Below are 18,395 nucleotides of genomic sequence, written 5' to 3' on the forward strand. Positions count from 1 at the left end.
TATCCTCATGTTTCAACACCTATGTTTCCTTGTGACCTCAGATTTTAAACAGTTTACTCTGTGCATGAAAAATGCCAATTTCCAATGTGCCCATCACTTCGCGATTTCCCGAGATTATTGTTATGGGAAGTTTTGAAAAAATTTCTTTCTTTGGAGAAACCCATGGTTTCTCTATAGACGTATACATGCTGGTTGATTTGTATGCTATTAATGAAGAGCACAAATTGTTTTATCTGATAATGTCACAAATTATCTGTCAAGCTGTCTTTTCTTTTTGTTAGATCCAGAAATTGCCTAATTTAGCATAATCCAATCTCTGTTTGGTGTAAAATTCAAAGACTCTCAAAAAATGTAATTTGTGTTTGTTTGTTTTTCCTTTTAACTCCCTTTTTTTTATTCAATGTTATTATGTGCCTTAAAAACGTTCTCCCTTCCATTCTGCCCTTGTATCTTTGCAGTCATTGTATACAGCAGATTCTAGAAAGCGTAAATCATTGTCACCTAAATGGCATAGTTCACAGGGACCTGAAGGTCAGTATATGGAGCCTATGAATCCGATAACCAGAAGCTTTCTGGGGAAGGGCAGAGGGTGGGTATCTAATATGGACTCCATGCCTTCCCCCCTTTCCCAAAAATGACTAAATGAGAAAAAAATGCATGATGTTTCTTTCCAGTTTGCTCATCCACAGGCTAAGCATACATCACAGCAAAAGGAATCTTTTTAAAAATAAATTGACCTTTGGGTTAACCATTAGAAAGGTAACATAAGGAATTCCACATCTGCCGTACAATCCAGGGCAAGGGGAAATTTCATTAGTTGTCCAGCATTGACCTGGAGACATGCCTGGGCTGGTGATGTATGTCTGCCTGTAGATTTAAACACCACTTCTGTTCTGAGACCATGGGTTAAAGTAGCAGAACAACTGGCCACACATCTGCTCCATTCAAGCCCGACAAACCTTCTCAGGCAAGAGGTAATAATTGCCGACTAAAGGACAGCACAAGAAATTAATCATCTATCTAAAATTCATTAATTATGGGTATTTGAACACATCATTGGAAAAACTGGGGAGGCTAAACTTATGTCTCCCACAACACTATTTTTTTTTATTTGATGTTTTTTCCTAAAGAGCTTTTGCAGCAAACCTGAGTTCCTACATGAAATCCAGTGCAGCCCACATTAATCATCCATTTGAACACAAAGCCTGGCAACACACGGCAGGCAGGATCCCGATTCTTCCGAATTGGTGCCTACTCTACCTGCGCAATATGTGCAGACATCTGGAGATGCTTCCTTACATCCCCATTTGTTGGCTAGTTTTGTACTTTAACCCAGTCTCTGTGAGGGTATACAGATAGTGAGTGTAAGCTCGGAACTAACACACGCCCCCTGGTGTTTGCATGCAGTCATTGCATTCAGCAGATCTTGGAGGCTGTGCTCCACTGCCATCAGATGGGGGTAGTCCATCGTGATCTTAAGGTGAGTAATGCCGTTGGAGTAGATATGACACCACACAGTTCCGAACTACTGTTCAGCTGCAATTATGCTCATAAAGGCAAAAAAAAAAAAAAAGCCATGAAATGTGACTCATTCCAGGACTCTATGAAAATACTTTGACTCACTACAACCCACCCTTTACTCCATTTCTTCAGTGACGCATACTTGAGAGTTACATAAAATCTCCATTTATCAAAGGGAAAATAACATCCTGCCATTGGCAAGAAGGAGGATGAGCTCTCCTTTCTTCTCTGAATGGGCGAAAGCCCTGAATCGGCTTACTTTAGGTTAGAGAGCTTAATTACTTGCCACCTCTAACCCAAAGTTATTTTAGGATATATGTTCAAATAAGATTTAGTCTCTGTAACAAATTAATTATTTGATCCACTCTACCTGCCCTCCCGTGGGCATTGAAGATCAGAAGTTTGCCCTCCTTACCCACCAGGTCATGTCAGTGTTCCAAAGGACCCAATGTGAAGGTTCGCTGAAGGGTGGCTTGTGAGTTTCGTTATATCCTACTTGCCCAATTCTGTCCTCCCATAGCTGAGATGTGTACGGAGTGGTAGTTCATTAAAATAATGAATCAGATTGGATTGCACATTTCTCTTTCAAATGATATCAACTCGGGACAGCTAGATGGCACACTGGATAGAGCACAGGCCCTGGACTCAGGAGTACCTGAGTTCAAATCCGACCTCAGACACTTTAACAGTTACTAGCTGTGTGACCCTGGGCAAGTCACTTAACCCCAATTGCCTCACTAAAAAAAAAAAATTATATCAACTCAATGATCACACAGACTATAGGACTAGGGACTTTAATGCAAGCAACTATAGTATAGGTTCACTTAGAATATGGATTCACTTCAGAATATCATAGAATTCTTGGCATGGAAAAATATGATTAAGGTACCTGAGCCTCCTTATGAAACTGGAATTTTGGGGTCTCTTTTTACAGAATATTGGCAAGTGTGATTTAGAATGACAGTGTTTCTCTTTGTTTAGTAGGAGTGATTATTAATGGATAAGGTACATCCATAGAGCTCTGTCAGATCTCTTCCTTGTTTAGTGCTTTTATCAGTGACTTGACATTAATGACATTTTGATCAAATCTGTGAGGGAGAGCCAAGGTAGTAGATAATAGAGTGGGGATGCAAAAAGTTTGTGAGAGGCAGAATGGTTGACTGATACTAAAAAGATCAAGTTTAATAGAGATAAATGTAAAGTCATGCAAAAAAATAGTTCCATGAATATCAAAGAATAAGGAGTATGGCTAGGTTAATGTGAAAATTATCTGTTGGTCTTAGTAGGCTAAAAGTTTAGTCATTTGTATGATGTGACAGAAAGAAAAACCAACTGCATTTTGGGCTACATTAATAAGTATAGGGGCAGCTAGGTGGCGCAGTGGATAGAGCACCGGCCCTGGACTCAGGAGTACCTGAGTTCAAATCCGGCCCCAGACACTTAACACTTACTAGCTGTGTGACCCTGGGCAAGTCACTTAACCCCAATTGCCTCACTAAAAAAAAATAAAATAAAATAAAAAAAAATAAGTATATACTATGCTATGTATTTTCCTATATTATCCTATGTGGCACTGTACTTTATGATTCTGTTATACTATTATACATTAGTGTGATATGGTAATGAACTGTGGTATCCTATATTATAGTACATTATACTATAGAAATACAAGGTCCAAACTGAGGAAAGTGGTGGTACAAATGGTCAGCCCACATCTGTGAGCTCCTGGAGGTCAGGGACTGTCTTTAGCCTCTTTTTATATCTCCAGTACTTAGCACAGAGTGACACATAGTAGGTATGAGTATTAAGTAACTGACAGGTGTAACGATTGGAATGACGCCACCTGCTGGAGACTTACTGTAGAAGAGTTCTGCCCATGAAGCAAAGGTCTTTGAGGGCAAGACCAGAGTCTTTTCTTTGGCGGCAGGAAGTGACGCAGGCTAGTGGGAGGAAGAAGGAAGAGACTGGTGGCTCCGTCTCGCTCTCTTTCCTTTGGACTCTGGTGGAGAGTGGAGCTAGAAATGTGCTCTCCCTTTAATAGATAGGAATCTAGGCCTTTTTCTCTCTCTTTACCAAAATTCTTATTCTCCTTAATAAATGCTTAAAAGTCTAACTCTTGCTAAAGCTTATAATTTATTGGTGACCACTCATTAGATATTTTAGACAGTTTAACTAGAATTTTAGCCCTAAACACAGGAGTGCTATGTTCAATTCCTAGTATCTCATTTCAGGAAGAGACATTGATAAACTGGAGTTGGGTAGGAGAGAGCAGACCTAAAACCATCTTGCAGAGAATTAATTGAAAAAAAAACTGAGGGTGTTTAACCTAGAGGAAAAAAGACCTGGGCAGGGAAAGGCGGGGGTTGTTCCTATTTTTTGTCTTTAAATATCTGAAACACTACCTTATAGAAGAGTGGTAATATGTGTAGACACTGTCCATCTGGAGGCAGTGTAGCACAGCTTTTTCAAAGCTGTTTAGTTGGGACCCCAAGTCTATAATTAGGAGCAAAGGATGAATGCTACAGCAAGTTAGATTTATGGCTTAATACAGGGAAATTTTTTTGTCTAGTAGTTAAAGCTGTCTACAAGTGGACACTTACCTTAGTAAGTATCTAAGGACACTTATCTTAGTAAATATGTAGAGATCTTCATACTAGCATCAGTGATCTTTAGGATGTGATAGGATAGTCATTGTACAAAGCTTTTCTTTGATGGTCTTTCTTCTGAACTCGGAGTACCTACCACAGAGAATATGCCAGAGAATCTTTCAGAGGAAGAAACATATTGAAATGCAATGATGAGGGCCCCACTGAGGATTATGTTGTAGTCATTCCCAGTGTGAGATTAATGCTTGAGTTATGGGGAGACTATATGACCTGTAGACTCCTTTCCAGCTCTAAAATTTTATCATTCTATGATTTTTTTTCTCAAGTAGAGACAAATATAGGGCATTGGGTTAAAGAGTTTGTCATCTTGTTGAAGTTAATGCCTTCTCAACAAGGTTAACAGGAAGATGTTTTATGTTATGGATGATCTGTCTTTTAAATTTCTTCTCTTTTTTATTGTGAATTTGACAATTATCAGTAAACAGACATCAACAAACAAATTTTTATACACAATCCTCCTTTTTCTGTGTAGACTGAAAAGTTTTTGTTTGCTGAATATTCTCAAGGTCTCAATAAAAAAAAAGATTAAAAAAGAAACAGTTCAAAACAAATATCTCATCCATGGTAACCTTATTCATGAGAAACTAACCTTGACAAAATGAGGAAAAGAAGGAGTTCAAAGCAGTGTTAATGACCCAGTTGAGATTAGATAACATGAATTTTTAGTGGACCATGTCAACATCATTTAATAATCTCCTCCAGAATACTCAGTAGTTTGGACAAGAAGCAGGGCTTGAAATGCTGCACAAGGATAAGGAAGCAAAGTATCATGGCTCAGGGATGAGACTTGGTTGAAATGATTCACTACTTGGAAAAGGCTATAAAGAGAAAACCGACAGAAGTCACTGACCCAACTGTTTATTGACCTAGAGATTAGAGATTGATTTTACTCAAGGAGGAAATGCCAAATGTAATCAGAAAACTTTCTAGAAAAAATGACTATAAAAAGTTGTTTTTTGTATTCTCTATGATTTTTGCCCTCAGTGAGCAAGCATATTCTAGTTCCTATTTCCTTTTTCCCATTTTGGAGAAAAAGGGGGTTTTATTAAACACACAAGCAATGCCTATAACAATTATTTGTCATTCTTTCAGTAACTATTCCCTTCATTTCCATGAAATTTATTCCTTGGATATATTACCATTTAGGTAAATTCAAGATGTGTGTATTCTGGATTTGCATACATACATATACATACACACACATTTTTTTTTTTTTTTACTGGAGGTGGTATTCTTCAAGTGACCAAGATCTCTAACTCTTTGCTCTTCACGCTGTGAATGGGCATCCCTATTAATAGCCACAGGATGACTCAAGTGGCTTTATCTTCACATAGCATTGTGTTAGTTATTGTAAAAAAAGAAAAAAGTGAGTGAAAACTATTTGAGGCCATGGACCATGATTTTTACAAGCCTAAATCCCTAACAGCACCTCACACTACTGTGATGATGGGGAGTAGTAATCATCCAGTAGTTACTAAGTGAACAAAGTTGAATAAACATGGCCCCTCTCTTCTGAATGATTTCACTGTAAGAAAGATAAGCTAACAGTCACACAACATTCATTCAATGGATGAGTAAATATCTTCATTAACATTCTTTACAAGGAGAGCATATATTTTTTGGAAAGTAGAATAACTTGTAACTGAGGAATACTCAGTGACAGGACATCTGAGCATACTGATGGGCAGGACCTAGACATATAGCAGACAGAATTGGGCTCTAGACTCAGTATGTGAAAGAAAAGAAAAACTCAAGTTGAAGTTTTTATGAAATCTCTTGTATTCAAAGGTGATGATATGGTAGTAGTATCCATAGTAATTGAGAAATTAGGCTCAGAAAATGGTTATAGAAAAAAAATGAAAAAAAGCATTTCTAAATTTAATTGAAATTTCTCTGGTATAGCCAAATTATGACATCTGAAAGATCCTCTTTTTGGTAGATAAATATGAAGAGGTAGCATGATGTAGCAGGAAGTTTGCTGAATTTGGCGTCAGAAGAGGGGTTATCTTAGGTCACTTTAGCTCTCTAGTAAAATGAAGGGTTTGGATTAAATTTACTCTATGAGCTCTAAATCTTTATCCTTTGATTCTATATCTTGTATACACAAATGTGAATCCACTGATGCAGAGGTCATGGTCTAGAATTTTAGTGTATTTGTTAAAAGACCATTTAAATAATTGACAGGGTCTAAGGGAATCCAACATCCAGGGAAAGTTTGACTGATATAATGCATCCTTTCCCCTCAACCCCTTTCAAAGATACTGTAAGAATATCTGTGGAGATTAAACTAAACCAAGTATTTGAAAAACTAGAAATATAGTTTAGAGAATGTGTTGAGGAGGAAAAGTCACTGATCTTCTGTGTCAGAGGAAATCAAGGAAGATCAGGAGGGAGACATGTTTTCTAATACAGGCAATGAAGAAACTATTGGTAAACTTGTCAAGTAAAGCCTTTGTTGAAATAGAGGTGGCAGAAAAGGGTCAGGGAGAAAGTTTTTCAGACAGATACACTTTTTTTCAATCTGAAATATTAAGAGTTACTTTTTTAAGACTAGCATAATTTCAATTCGAAACACATAAAATGGTATTTTTTTAAATGGCCATCTGCATGTGAATAATACACATTCAACCAAATGTTTTAGTGAACCTGAAAGTAGGTAATATACTCGGTTTACAATATTCATTTCTTCTTCCTCTTTGAATTTTACAGAACAGTTCTTTTTAAAGGGAAAAGCATTACTTCATAGCTAATTGACGAGAATATTCTAGGACATTTTTAAAGTATCTTGTTGCATATAATAGTAATACAAGAGAATTCTGGATAAGAGAAAAAAAATTCTTTCCAAGAGAGCTTAATAATAGAGATGTTGAGTCATTTGGAAACTGTGTCCTATGATATACTCTATCAAGGCATCTTTCTTATTTATGGAGAAAAAAATGACTATCTTCTGTAGGAATGATTTTCAATTGACTAGAGACATGGTGGAGTCATGAAATTCTCGTGTAAACTCCTGAGAATGCAGTTGAAATACTCTGTCTAACCAAAATGTATTAAGAAAGCACAAATCCCATGCTCCTCCTTAAAGTTTAATAAGTCAGTTTGTGTTTGATATAGCTACTGGGATTATTTGACAAACAAAATAGCCTTTCTTGCACAGAAAAAAATGCAAATTATTTTTTAAAACTTTTTTTTTAACAATCCAGGTTAAATTGATATTTTTAAAGCAATATTGAGTGCCAGAATTATTTCCACCAGGTTGTTTTTATTATGTTTTTGTTCAAAAAATTGGAAGAGAAGAATACTTCTATTGTTCCCAAACTTTCTATTTGCCAAAGACAGTCCTTGGATAGATCTGGCTTCAGGCTACTGGATGACTGCCCCTCTATGAGGAATAATCTTCACCATTAAGAAAAAAAATATGCTTACATTTCATATTTTAAAAAGATTATTTAAGTAATATGTTCTAATTAATTTATAAAATGTATTAATCTCTTTTTATAATGTCAAATTGTGAATTCCAAAATTTGGAACAGAATAAAATCACAACCATCATCACTTTTTCAATATTAGTTTTGGGTAGATATTTAGATAGAAGTTAATTGAAAGAAAGTGTATCTATCTACATACCTGGCAACCAACTTTGCTAAATAATATCACCCTATTCAAAAGTGCATTTTCCACACGTAGTTAATTGGTATATATGAGATTATCTATGTAAAGCACTTCAAAAAACATAGAGTGCTATAAAAATGTAAACTGTAATATAGAAAATTATGGAACAATACAATTCATGATCTTGAGGCAACAACTGATAATTTCTAAATATTCACACACAAAATGGTGTCTTAGATAAAGCTCTATCTCTAAAAGAATTTCAAATTCACATGCAATAGAGATGTTAATTCCAAGTATAAATACCATCTCCAGAGGCTCTGAATGAAAGTGAGGTAAGCCAGTTAGTTCTCTAACTAGCAGTGCTATGTGTGAATGAAGTGAATTTGTTTCCTCTCAGATCAGGTTCACAATCAATTTCAGTTTGCTTCTTTCTAGTAGCTTTGCTCACACCTTCATTGGCAAGAAATAAGAGAAACTGAAAACATTGCAAAGCAAAAGATGCTTGACAAGTAACTTGTTCATTGAAACAGCCCAGTCATCAAAAGGGAAAAGAGGCTTTTAGAATATCGAGCTGTAATACTACAGTATTACAGTAAATACTTGCTAAAGGGACACTGGGCTCAAATGAAATGTAAGAAATAAAATGACTTTTCACAAAATGCCAAAGAAATTGTCCAACAAGTTAAAAAGGAAAAATGCCCATTATTTCATACAATCATAGATTTGGAGGGATAGCTAGGTGGTGCAGTGAATAGAGCACTGACCCTGAAGTTGGAAAGATCTGAGTTCAAATCTGGCTTCTGGCACTTAACTAGCTGTGTGACCCTGGGCACGTCACTTAATCCAAATTGCCTTAAACATCTAGGGCCATCTCCAGTCATCCTGATGTATATCTTGCCACTGGACTCATATGGCTTTGGAAGAGAAAGTGATGTTGGTGACCTTGCACGGCCCTCCCTCACTTAAATACAATTCAGTGTTGTGACATCACCCAGATGTCATGGTTCTCTTGAAGAATGAAGGACAAACAAAAACAACAACAACAACAACAGTATGGCATGGATTTCAAGATCTTTTGCCATTCTTTCTCTTATCAAAGGACAAACAACAACATACATTTGGAGCTGGTGGGAACCATTAAAATTATCCAATCCAAACCTTTAATTTTATAGTCAAGGAAAAAGGTCCAAAGAGATGAGTGATGTGTTCATAGTCAAAGAGGTACCAATTTGCAAAACTGGGATTAGAACTCAGAACCTTGGACTTCAGCATTTTTTTCAGCACAGTGCCTTGCCTCCTTTTCATTATTTTCAAAGAGAATATTTTTCTGAAGTATATTGATTTAAAACATTCTTACTACATGGGTGATCCTGGGCAAGTCATTTCCCCTCCATAAACCTGTGTCCTTGATTATACAATCAGCAGGGTGGACTAGTTGGCCTCAAGGTCCCTTCTGTGATCATCTGATTATTATAAGTCAAAATAAGCATTATGTATTAGCAGTGCTAAAGATCCTCATCAATCATATTTATGCCACATATTTTTAATTCATTTAAGCCAAAGTTATTGAATTATGGGACCATAAGACTTTGGACAGCATGAAATAAATGGAGAACTGACTTTAGAGTCAAGAAGAGTTAGATTCAAGTCCCTCGTATAACATGTACTGGCTTTGTGACCCTGTGGAAATCATCTAACCTCGGGAATGCCTCCAGCCAGTGCTCTAAGACTATAGTCTTAAAAGTTGGGGGATAGCTGCCAATTTACACTAGCAGAAGACATTTCCTCACCTGAGGTTCACTAAGTCAATTGGATTCTGGGGAAGAGGCAAATCTTCATCATAATGAGACCCATGTTTTAACTTTTGTTTGGCTTTTCTGACCTTTAGAAAGTCATTGAGGGGCAGCTAGATGGCACAGTGGATAGAGCACCGGCCCTGGAATCAGGAGTACCTGAGTTCAAATCCGGCCTCAGACACTTAACACTTAACTAGCTGTGGTGACCCTGGGCAAGTCACTTAACCCCAATTGCCTCACTAAAAAAAAAAAAAAGAAAGTCATTGAGTTCTCCTCAATTAATTATATAACCATTTCTCCTTACTACCTATCAAATCTTGGACAAGATACTTAATTTCTCTGGACTTCAATTTACCCATCTGTAAAATGAAGTGTTTGGGTATTAGGCATTCCTCACGTCTCTTCTAGTTCTAAACCTAGGATTCTATTTTTCTCTGAATGGATAAAGAATCAAGAATTTGTAGTTATCATAGAGTTCCTATCTTTAGGTCATATCCCTTACTTCAGAATCTTTTGTGTAGTTTCAGAGTTCTCAGACCAGAGTGAAAGAAGATACTGGAAATGTAGGGATTGGGGGAGGACTGGCAATGGTTGCTATGTATTACATCTCAGAAGCTATTCGTGGTTGTGGACACTATGAGCAGATGGTCATAGAAAAAACCCACATCATTAGGGAGCTGAGGAGTGGATAAGAACCCTTTCTGTGGGTGTGGCAACAGAACAAACCTAAGACACATTTCAGAAACATTTCCACTTTAGGCAATTACATAGTAGCCTCTAACTGTAGTTAGTGTTAAATACTTTGGACTTCATAGTTTATACATCCTCCAACTTATTAGCAGCTGATGTACAAGTGCTCTGCATATAACCATGACCAGCTGTGTCAAAGACTGGAGAGGTCTGATGCCTTCATAGACCTTTAGAACAACAAGTGGTCACAGAGTGAATGCTATTGCCAAGTGGCCAGTTCACAGGTGAAGATGTTTATAGTACAGTCACTACAGCTTACAAGAGGGAAGAGGAATTCCCTTTTTTATCCAGAGATTTTATGGAAACAATTGCACTATTTTATGGATTAAAATATTTTCTGGGGTTAAAACTCACCGGAGCCTAACCACCTTTAGTAGTGTCATTTTATATGGGAAAATGCATACTAAGTACGAAGCAAGAGATTAAGAAATAGCCTTTTGAAAGACAGCTTCAAGTTGGAACTATTTCCATGAAGGGCAGTTAGGTGGTACAATGGATACAGAATTAGGAAGACTCATCTTCCTGAGTTCAAATCTAGCCTCAGCCACCTGGTAGTTGAGTGACCCTGACAAATCACTTAACTCTCTTAAGTTTTAACCTGATCTAAGACTTTTGGGAAATCACATATGTAGAGTAAATATAGCTATATATGTGCATGCAGACACAAACATGCTCAAATAGACATGTACTTTCATATAATATAGTGTTAAAAGATACATGTAAATCATTTTCTAAAAATTAAGCCAAATTATACTTTTATGATCCTGGAGAGAGCTATTCAAGGAAATTCCATGACAAAACTTTTTTAAAGTATTTTTTAATAAAATGAATTTTTTAATAAAATGATTTCTTAGTTTATCTAAATGACAAATTCATGGTTTCAGATGGTAGATTTGCCTAAAGAATAATGTAGTATGTATGATGTATGTATATGTATATATGTATGTATGTATGTGTATTATAGCGCTTAAAATAAGACAATTCCACTGATAAAAATAATAACTAATAATAAACTACCTAATATTTCAAATAGCCCTGCCTTTTTCATGAACATAATTGCAGCTGAACAGTCTTCATGGGGTGGAAAGTATAGCAATCTAATCTGAACCGATTTGTTATTTTCCTGGATGACTCCCAAGATAATTCTGTGAAGTCTTCAAGGACTCTGTAGTTACGAATAGATGCCCCAGTCATTCAAAGTTCACGCATGATAAACATCTAAGGCATTCCATTTATCCAGAATTGGCAGCTGCCTGATGTCTAAGGGCACACAGGACTGCCCAGAAGGTTGTTGATTTTGTAATACGATTAAATGCCCTTTTTACAAATTGAAATTCATATACAAAATACAATGGCATTTAGTCAACACAATCCAATCCCACATGATACTTTAAAATCCCCAATGATCTTAAAGACAATTGTAATTCTTGCTTCCTGTGATACTAACATTATGAAATTAATGTGTGCTTGATGAATTAAAATGCGTGTGTGTATCATTGAAGAAGTATATGGCATTTTGATGCCTTTACACTGTGAAGCAAAAAAGATATATAATCAACCAAAGCTTAAAGTTCTGTGTGGTTTTCTTTAAGTCACTCATTTATTCAAGAAAGTGATAACTGAAAATATAATTTTAAAGAATTATAATTCATTTGGTTGACTAATTTGAATCATTAAAATATGTCAAATAATATTTTAACATCATTCAAAAAGTCAAGAGTATAGAACTTTGGTGGTTTACTTATACTTCAGAAATGTAGAAATATTTTTCATGTTAAGGTATCTTCAGCCCACCCTCTAACTCTAATTGTCACATGATAAGCTGTAAACATAAGTTAAACAAGAATTTAGTGGCTCTCAGAAATTTCTAAAACTTACCATTCTTAAACAAGTATTTTAGCGACATTGAATCTGATGGCAGTGAGCATCAGGAGTCTGAAAGAGTATGATATTTTATTACAATTCCTACTTCCCCATAATCTGATTTATTTTAGGCTTCGGCTGATTTCCTTAAGTCCTTGGTTTATGGGTCTCTGCTAGTTTGCATGGCTGACTTAACTAATACATTTAATATTGACTTAGGTTGTGTTTACAAAAGGCCAAAACAACCAGGAGAATAAACCAACTTTGTCAGAAAAATAATCAGTTCTTCAAGAAAATAAAATAATTTGTCTTCTACTGAAGACTCAGATATCCAGTTGATAGGGTTTTTTTTTTAAATTTTCCAAACAATTGTTTTGGCAGTATCAAGACCAATGTTTCCCAACCTTCTCCAGTCTATGACACATCTAAGAATTCTCCAGGACGTTGCCAGGAGTGAGCTCATTGCCACTACAGGCATTTATCATCCTAACCATCTGTCTAGCCACACTCTTATGTTACCCCCACACATGCATACAAATGCATTCATGCATGTATCTACTCTAGGCATCATCCTTCCCTCCACCCTAGTTGCCACATACACCCTGTGCATCATCCTTTTCTCCACTATAGTTACCACTTCTACCATTGCTAAATATATGGCCAAAATTCATCAAAGGGGACAAAGGAAACCTATGCCTTGCCATTCACTAACGATATCTATTTGAAGAATCAAAGTGTCTTGATGGACTGGTTGGGAAACAGTGGTGTAGACACAGCCTCATTCCTAGATCAAACTGTCAGTTCTAGAGGAATGATAAATATCTAAGGAAATAATTTTCCTCATGTTATTTTTAAGAAAATAAAATATATTGAAAAATATTTGACTTGCCTTCTGAAAAAAAAGAATTTTGATTTTTAAATTGCAGTTAGAATTGAAGACAATATAATGCCCTCAACTATAACATTTGGCAAATAGCAACATTAATCTTCTCTTTAAGAATAAATTCTAAAAATGGCAACTTAAGCATATAAATTAAAATTAATATGAGTCTATGAGAACTATACAGAAATTATCTAGAAATATCAAGGGTTCAAAACATCACAATTGGATCCAAAATGTTTTCATCAGCTAGGATGTAATTTGTGCTAAAATTCATTAAAGAGTTTGCCAAATGTCTATAGATCCAAATCTTGTTATGATTTTTGCCAAGTTCACAACTGCTGAGAATATTGGTGCTTTGTAAAAAGTCTTTTAAATAAATGTCTATAGCCTATTGGTCCTAAAGGAGCATTCAGAAGCATGTGAGTAGGTCAGAGACAGTTGCTAACCTTCATCATGAAATTTCCCCAAGCATATCTTCTCCTCCATCCCATATGCTCTTCAGTAAGTTTATGCATCTGCCTGAAACCTGCCCACATGCCAGTTTACAATGATTTGCTAACCATATTTTCCCTGGGATTTTAGGAATGACATTCTCCTATGGAGAGGATGATGCATGACTTTTTTTCCTCTTTTTTTAGTTCAAATATTGTTATTAATTATTGTTTAAAGTATGTTCTTATCTCAATCTTTTTTTTTCCTTTCTAAATGAAGCCTGAGAACTTGCTTTTAGCTAGCAAATCCAAGGGAGCAGCCGTGAAACTGGCAGACTTTGGCTTGGCCATAGAAGTTCAAGGAGATCAGCAGGCATGGTTTGGTGGGTAGAATCTTCTTCAATTCTTCATCTGTCTAACACAATCTACTTGAAATAAAATTCACTATTATAAGGCAGCAACAGTTTTGTATCATTTTTGAGACACTGAATTTTCTCCAATCATATCATTTTATTTAACGTGGAGTTGCTTTTGAATTCTTATGAGAAGGGAATTGCTTTTTTAATTCTCATGAGAAAATTTGAGTGGGAGAAAAAAAAGAATCAACTTTTATAATTGTGGTCTCACCCCACCCCCCCCACAACCAAGTAACTGGAGAAATGGGCCCAATGTCAAGATTTAAAGGGAGGAAATACAATTATTCTGTAAGACAAGAAGTTTGGTGGAGAAACAGGTATAAAGGAAAATGATTTTGGCTATTAAAAAATGGTACCTAAAATGCATATGTGGCAAAAGTAGCTCAAATCACTTGGAACATCTCAACAGAGCTATTAATAGAGCATTTGAAAAGGTACATCTTTTGTTGTTGTTGTTTGAAGTAGTCATCTTAAACAGTGACATAACTTACAAACTAATTGATCTCTTCTGGCAGATGCAATCTGTCAATCAAGGTAAAACTCAGTTCACGGTTGTTTGGAAGTAGTTAGAGTATTCAAATGATTTTAAACATCTTCAGGGTCTGTTATAAGAGGGAAAAATATGTTTGTAATATCATCCTCCTGCATGTGAATAGGAGGCTTCCATAAAAGTAACTGAATGAATGTATCCTCTCAGGTATTTTAATATGATGCTTGGTAAGGTGAAGAAAAGAAGTCTTTTTTTCCCTCTTGCTTTATAAATTATTTTTTAAAGACAAAAAGCTTTTCATCTTCTCTTTATTTTATCTCTCAGATCTCCAACCAGCCTTTTCCCCCATTGAATTCACAACTTTTGAACAATTGAACTGACAACTACAAAAATTAAAATTAAAAAAAAGCTTTTCTCCTGAAAGCATGTGGTATGGAATGGTTGCTTTGAAAGTCAGAAAACATTGTGAAAAAGGTCTAGAGGTAGGGGGTTCAGGCTCTTAAGGCTGTGCCTACCTGACACCAGAACAAGCAGCCAGAAAGCTAAAAATGTAAATCCACCATATGCTACAGTGACATTATTCCACGTAAAAAGGGTGGAAGGTTTTTTTCCCTCACAAAAGCTTTTTTGGCATCCTGAAGACACAACTTCCAAGAATGAATATGTACAGGAAAAGGAACAAGGAGAGAAGGCAAGAAGAGAGGAAATTATCTATAGATAGGTTTAAAGCCTGAGGTTTCTAACCACATTTGCAAATAGCTACCATTTTCATCCGGAATGTTTTAGCACCCACACAGAATTCTCCTTGCCCACTAGTTCCTTCCTATCTACCCAAGCTATCTACCCGAGCTAAGTTCTTTCTTCTGTTAAGGGGTAAAATTCTAGCTAAACTGTCTAAAATATCTAATGAGTGGTCGCCAATCAATTACAAGCTTTAGCAAGAGTTAGACTTTTAAGCATTTATTAAGGAGAATAAGAATTTGGTAAAGAGAGAGAAAGGCCTAGATTCCTATCTATTAAAGGGAGAGCACATTTCTAGCTCCGCTCTCCACCAGAGTCCAAAGGAAAGAAGACCGAGACTGAGCGCCAGTCTCTTCCTTCCTCCTCCCACTAGTCTGCGTCACTTCCTGACTCCTGGTCTTGCCCTCAAAGACCTTCCCTTCATGGGCAGAACTCTTCTACAGTAAGTATCCAGCAGGTGGCGTCATTCCAATCGTTACAGTCCCCCCTGTTGTTCCTCAAGAAACAAAATGTTTCCTTGACGGAACAGTAAAAACAATATAATAATCCTCCCACTAGTCTGCGTCACTTCCTGACTCCTGGTCTTGCCCTCAAAGACCTTCCCTTCATGGGCAGAACTCTTCTACAGTAAGTATCCAGCAGGTGGCGTCATTCCAATCGTTACACTTCTGATAGATACTACACCACCAAGATTCTACTCCTTCCTCTCTTTGCATCTGTTATGTTGAATTCAAATCAACTTTCAATAAGAATGCTTCAACTCATATTGGATAACCTAATTCTGAAGAGGAATTTCCCTCAGATGCTTCCAATCCTCTGGGAGCCTGAAAGTGTTGATAGGAGCTAGATTAGACCTTGGATGACTTCCACTTTACACTATGCATTTTTTTTTTTGTGAGGCAATTGGGGTTAAGTGACTTGCCCACGGTCACACAGCTAGTAAGTGTTAAGTGTCTGAGGCCGGATTTGAACTCAGGTACTCCTGAACCCAGGGCCGGTGCTCTATCCACTGCGCCATCTAGCTGCCCCTACACTATGCATTTTACAGATGAAGAAACTGAGGTCTTAAAAGAAGTCACAGGGGGCAGCTAGGTGGCGCAGTGGATAGAGCACCGGCCCTGGATTCAGGAGTACCTGAGTTCAAATCTGGCCTCAGACACTTAACACTTACTAGCTGTGTGACCCTGGACAAGTCACTTAACCCCAATTGCCTTACTTAAAAAAAAAAAAAAGAAGTCACAGGGATAGATAGGAGAGCCCAGAAAGGAACCCAGACCAATGAGGAGATAGAGGATGATAGTGTTGAATATGATGATATATTGGGGGTAGATACTGGAGCTAGGAATAGTAATTACTATAGTGTCTATAGAAGTATAATAATTATATACATTAATAATTCTAATTATGATAATCACTATTTCTATTTTTATTATAACATTTTATTACTCTTTAAAGTTTGCAAAACATTTTACATATATTATCTCATTTGAAACAACATTCCCTGGGAGATAGGAGCTATCTCATTTTATAGATGAAGAAAATAAAGTAGGCAAAGGTTGGGTGACTTGCCCAGGGTCACATAGCAAGTAAATGTCTGAGACTAGATTTGAACTCAAGTCTTTCTGAAACCAGGTCCCGTGTTCTATTTACTGGGTCATTTTGCTGCCTGTCCCATAGACGAATGGTGGATTAATCTTTCAGAAGTTCAATTATTCTATTAAAATCTTCAGTAACTCATTGTTTATCAAAGAAAGTAAAATCTCCTTACTTTGTATTTAAGGTTCCCCATCATATAGTTCAAACCTACCTTTACAATCAATTTACTATTCCCCCTATTCTATAGCTAAAGTAGACCATTTGATTTCTGTTGGTGGTGGTCAAGCTGTTTTGGTCATGTCTAAATGATGATTCACTGACTATTCCCCAAACATTCTTTTGTCTTTATGATAGTACCCTGCCTAGAATGTCTTCTGTCTTCCTATTGAATTCCCAATAAAACAGCAACATTTTCTGCAACATATGAGAAAAAGAACAAAAAAAAAACTTGTTAAAAATATTTTATATAAATATTCCATGAGTAAAAGGTCTACTTTTTCAGTCTAACATTGCTAATTTTGTGGACAGTATCAGAAGGAAGAGTAATTTAGTGGAATGTACTGTGGACATAATCAGGAAACTTGTATTTTTATTCCAGTTCTGACATATACTTGTCACTTTGGGCAAGTCACTTTACTTCCTCTGAGTTTAAGTTGCTTTCTCTCTAAAAGGGGAATTATAATACTTGCACTATTTACTTTATGAGGAAGATATGAAGAAGGTTTGTTGCAAACCTTCAACAGCCAATGGAAATACAAATTATTTTCTTGGCATTGACCTTAAGGTATAAATATTGATAGTTCCTAAAAAATATGAACTGTTTTAGATATGCTTGAAAACATGATTGTAAAGCCTAAGGGAATGTAAGCTTTTATCTTATTGAATTTCCCACAAACAGAAATTCCCACAGAAACCTGTCAGAAATGCCATGGAAAAAGAAAGCACAGGTCTTTATATTCCACTGGGGGCATCCTACCATAGGTGTATCTTTTTGGACTTAGGCACAAGAACTCACTATCATTTTCATTACTAGTTTAATGAACTTATAGTTGTCACAAAAATAATCTCCATCTTTCCCAGGTTATTTTGAATTTACTTTTTAATGTTTTATATGTTTATTAAATGTAGTTTTTAATTTAATTTTATGTTCACCAAGGTCATTCACTTTCTTAAAAAGTACTACTCTTTCACCCATCAAATGCAATCTCAAAATTTTAGTTATTTTTTATGTTTTCCTTAGGTTAAAAACAAAAAATAAAAACTCTGTTAGAAATGGGAAAAGCCCTGTTCTTTATAGCAATTAACACGTTTCCATGCACATACTGGGCAATTAATGAATGTGTTTTGAAGTGAGGTGAGATGAATTTGCACAGAAAACCTTTTATTCTCATTCTCTAAGTCCTGATTTTTCACCTTCCTTCTAATGTTCAGCCTCTCATCCTCTGTTACCATCTCTGCGGTCTTTCACTGAGTGCTCAGTACCAACCTCTGTATTCTTTCTCTAGAGTTACCAAGATGGAAAAAGGAATTGTTAAGAATTGTGCTCTCTCTCCCCAATCCATGAGCAGGACACTTACCTTGCTTCATGGACTCCATTGTAGTTAAACTGAATAATAAGTAAGGAACT

At 36.2% G+C, this 18,395-nt stretch overlaps 1 protein-coding gene across 7 annotated transcripts in view; it reads left to right on the top strand.

Moving 5' to 3' along the window:
- CAMK2D (calcium/calmodulin dependent protein kinase II delta) overlaps positions 1–18,395 on the top strand; it is a 364,907-nt gene that overhangs the window by 270,137 nt on the left and 76,375 nt on the right. For 4 of the 7 annotated variants that reach the window (XM_043969907.1, XM_043969912.1, XM_043969910.1 and 1 more), the window contains exons 6-7: positions 459–531; positions 13,806–13,908. In XM_043969907.1, coding sequence (XP_043825842.1) covers positions 459–531; positions 13,806–13,908 — 176 coding nt within the window. Of the gene's footprint in view, positions 1–458; positions 532–1,407; positions 1,481–13,805; positions 13,909–18,395 lie in introns of all 7 variants that reach the window. The other 3 variants (XM_043969913.1, XM_043969908.1, XM_043969911.1) reach the window with 1 other exon arrangement.

This window comes from Dromiciops gliroides, chromosome 6 (genome assembly GCF_019393635.1).
Source record: "Dromiciops gliroides isolate mDroGli1 chromosome 6, mDroGli1.pri, whole genome shotgun sequence".
NCBI lineage: Eukaryota > Metazoa > Chordata > Mammalia > Microbiotheria > Microbiotheriidae > Dromiciops > Dromiciops gliroides.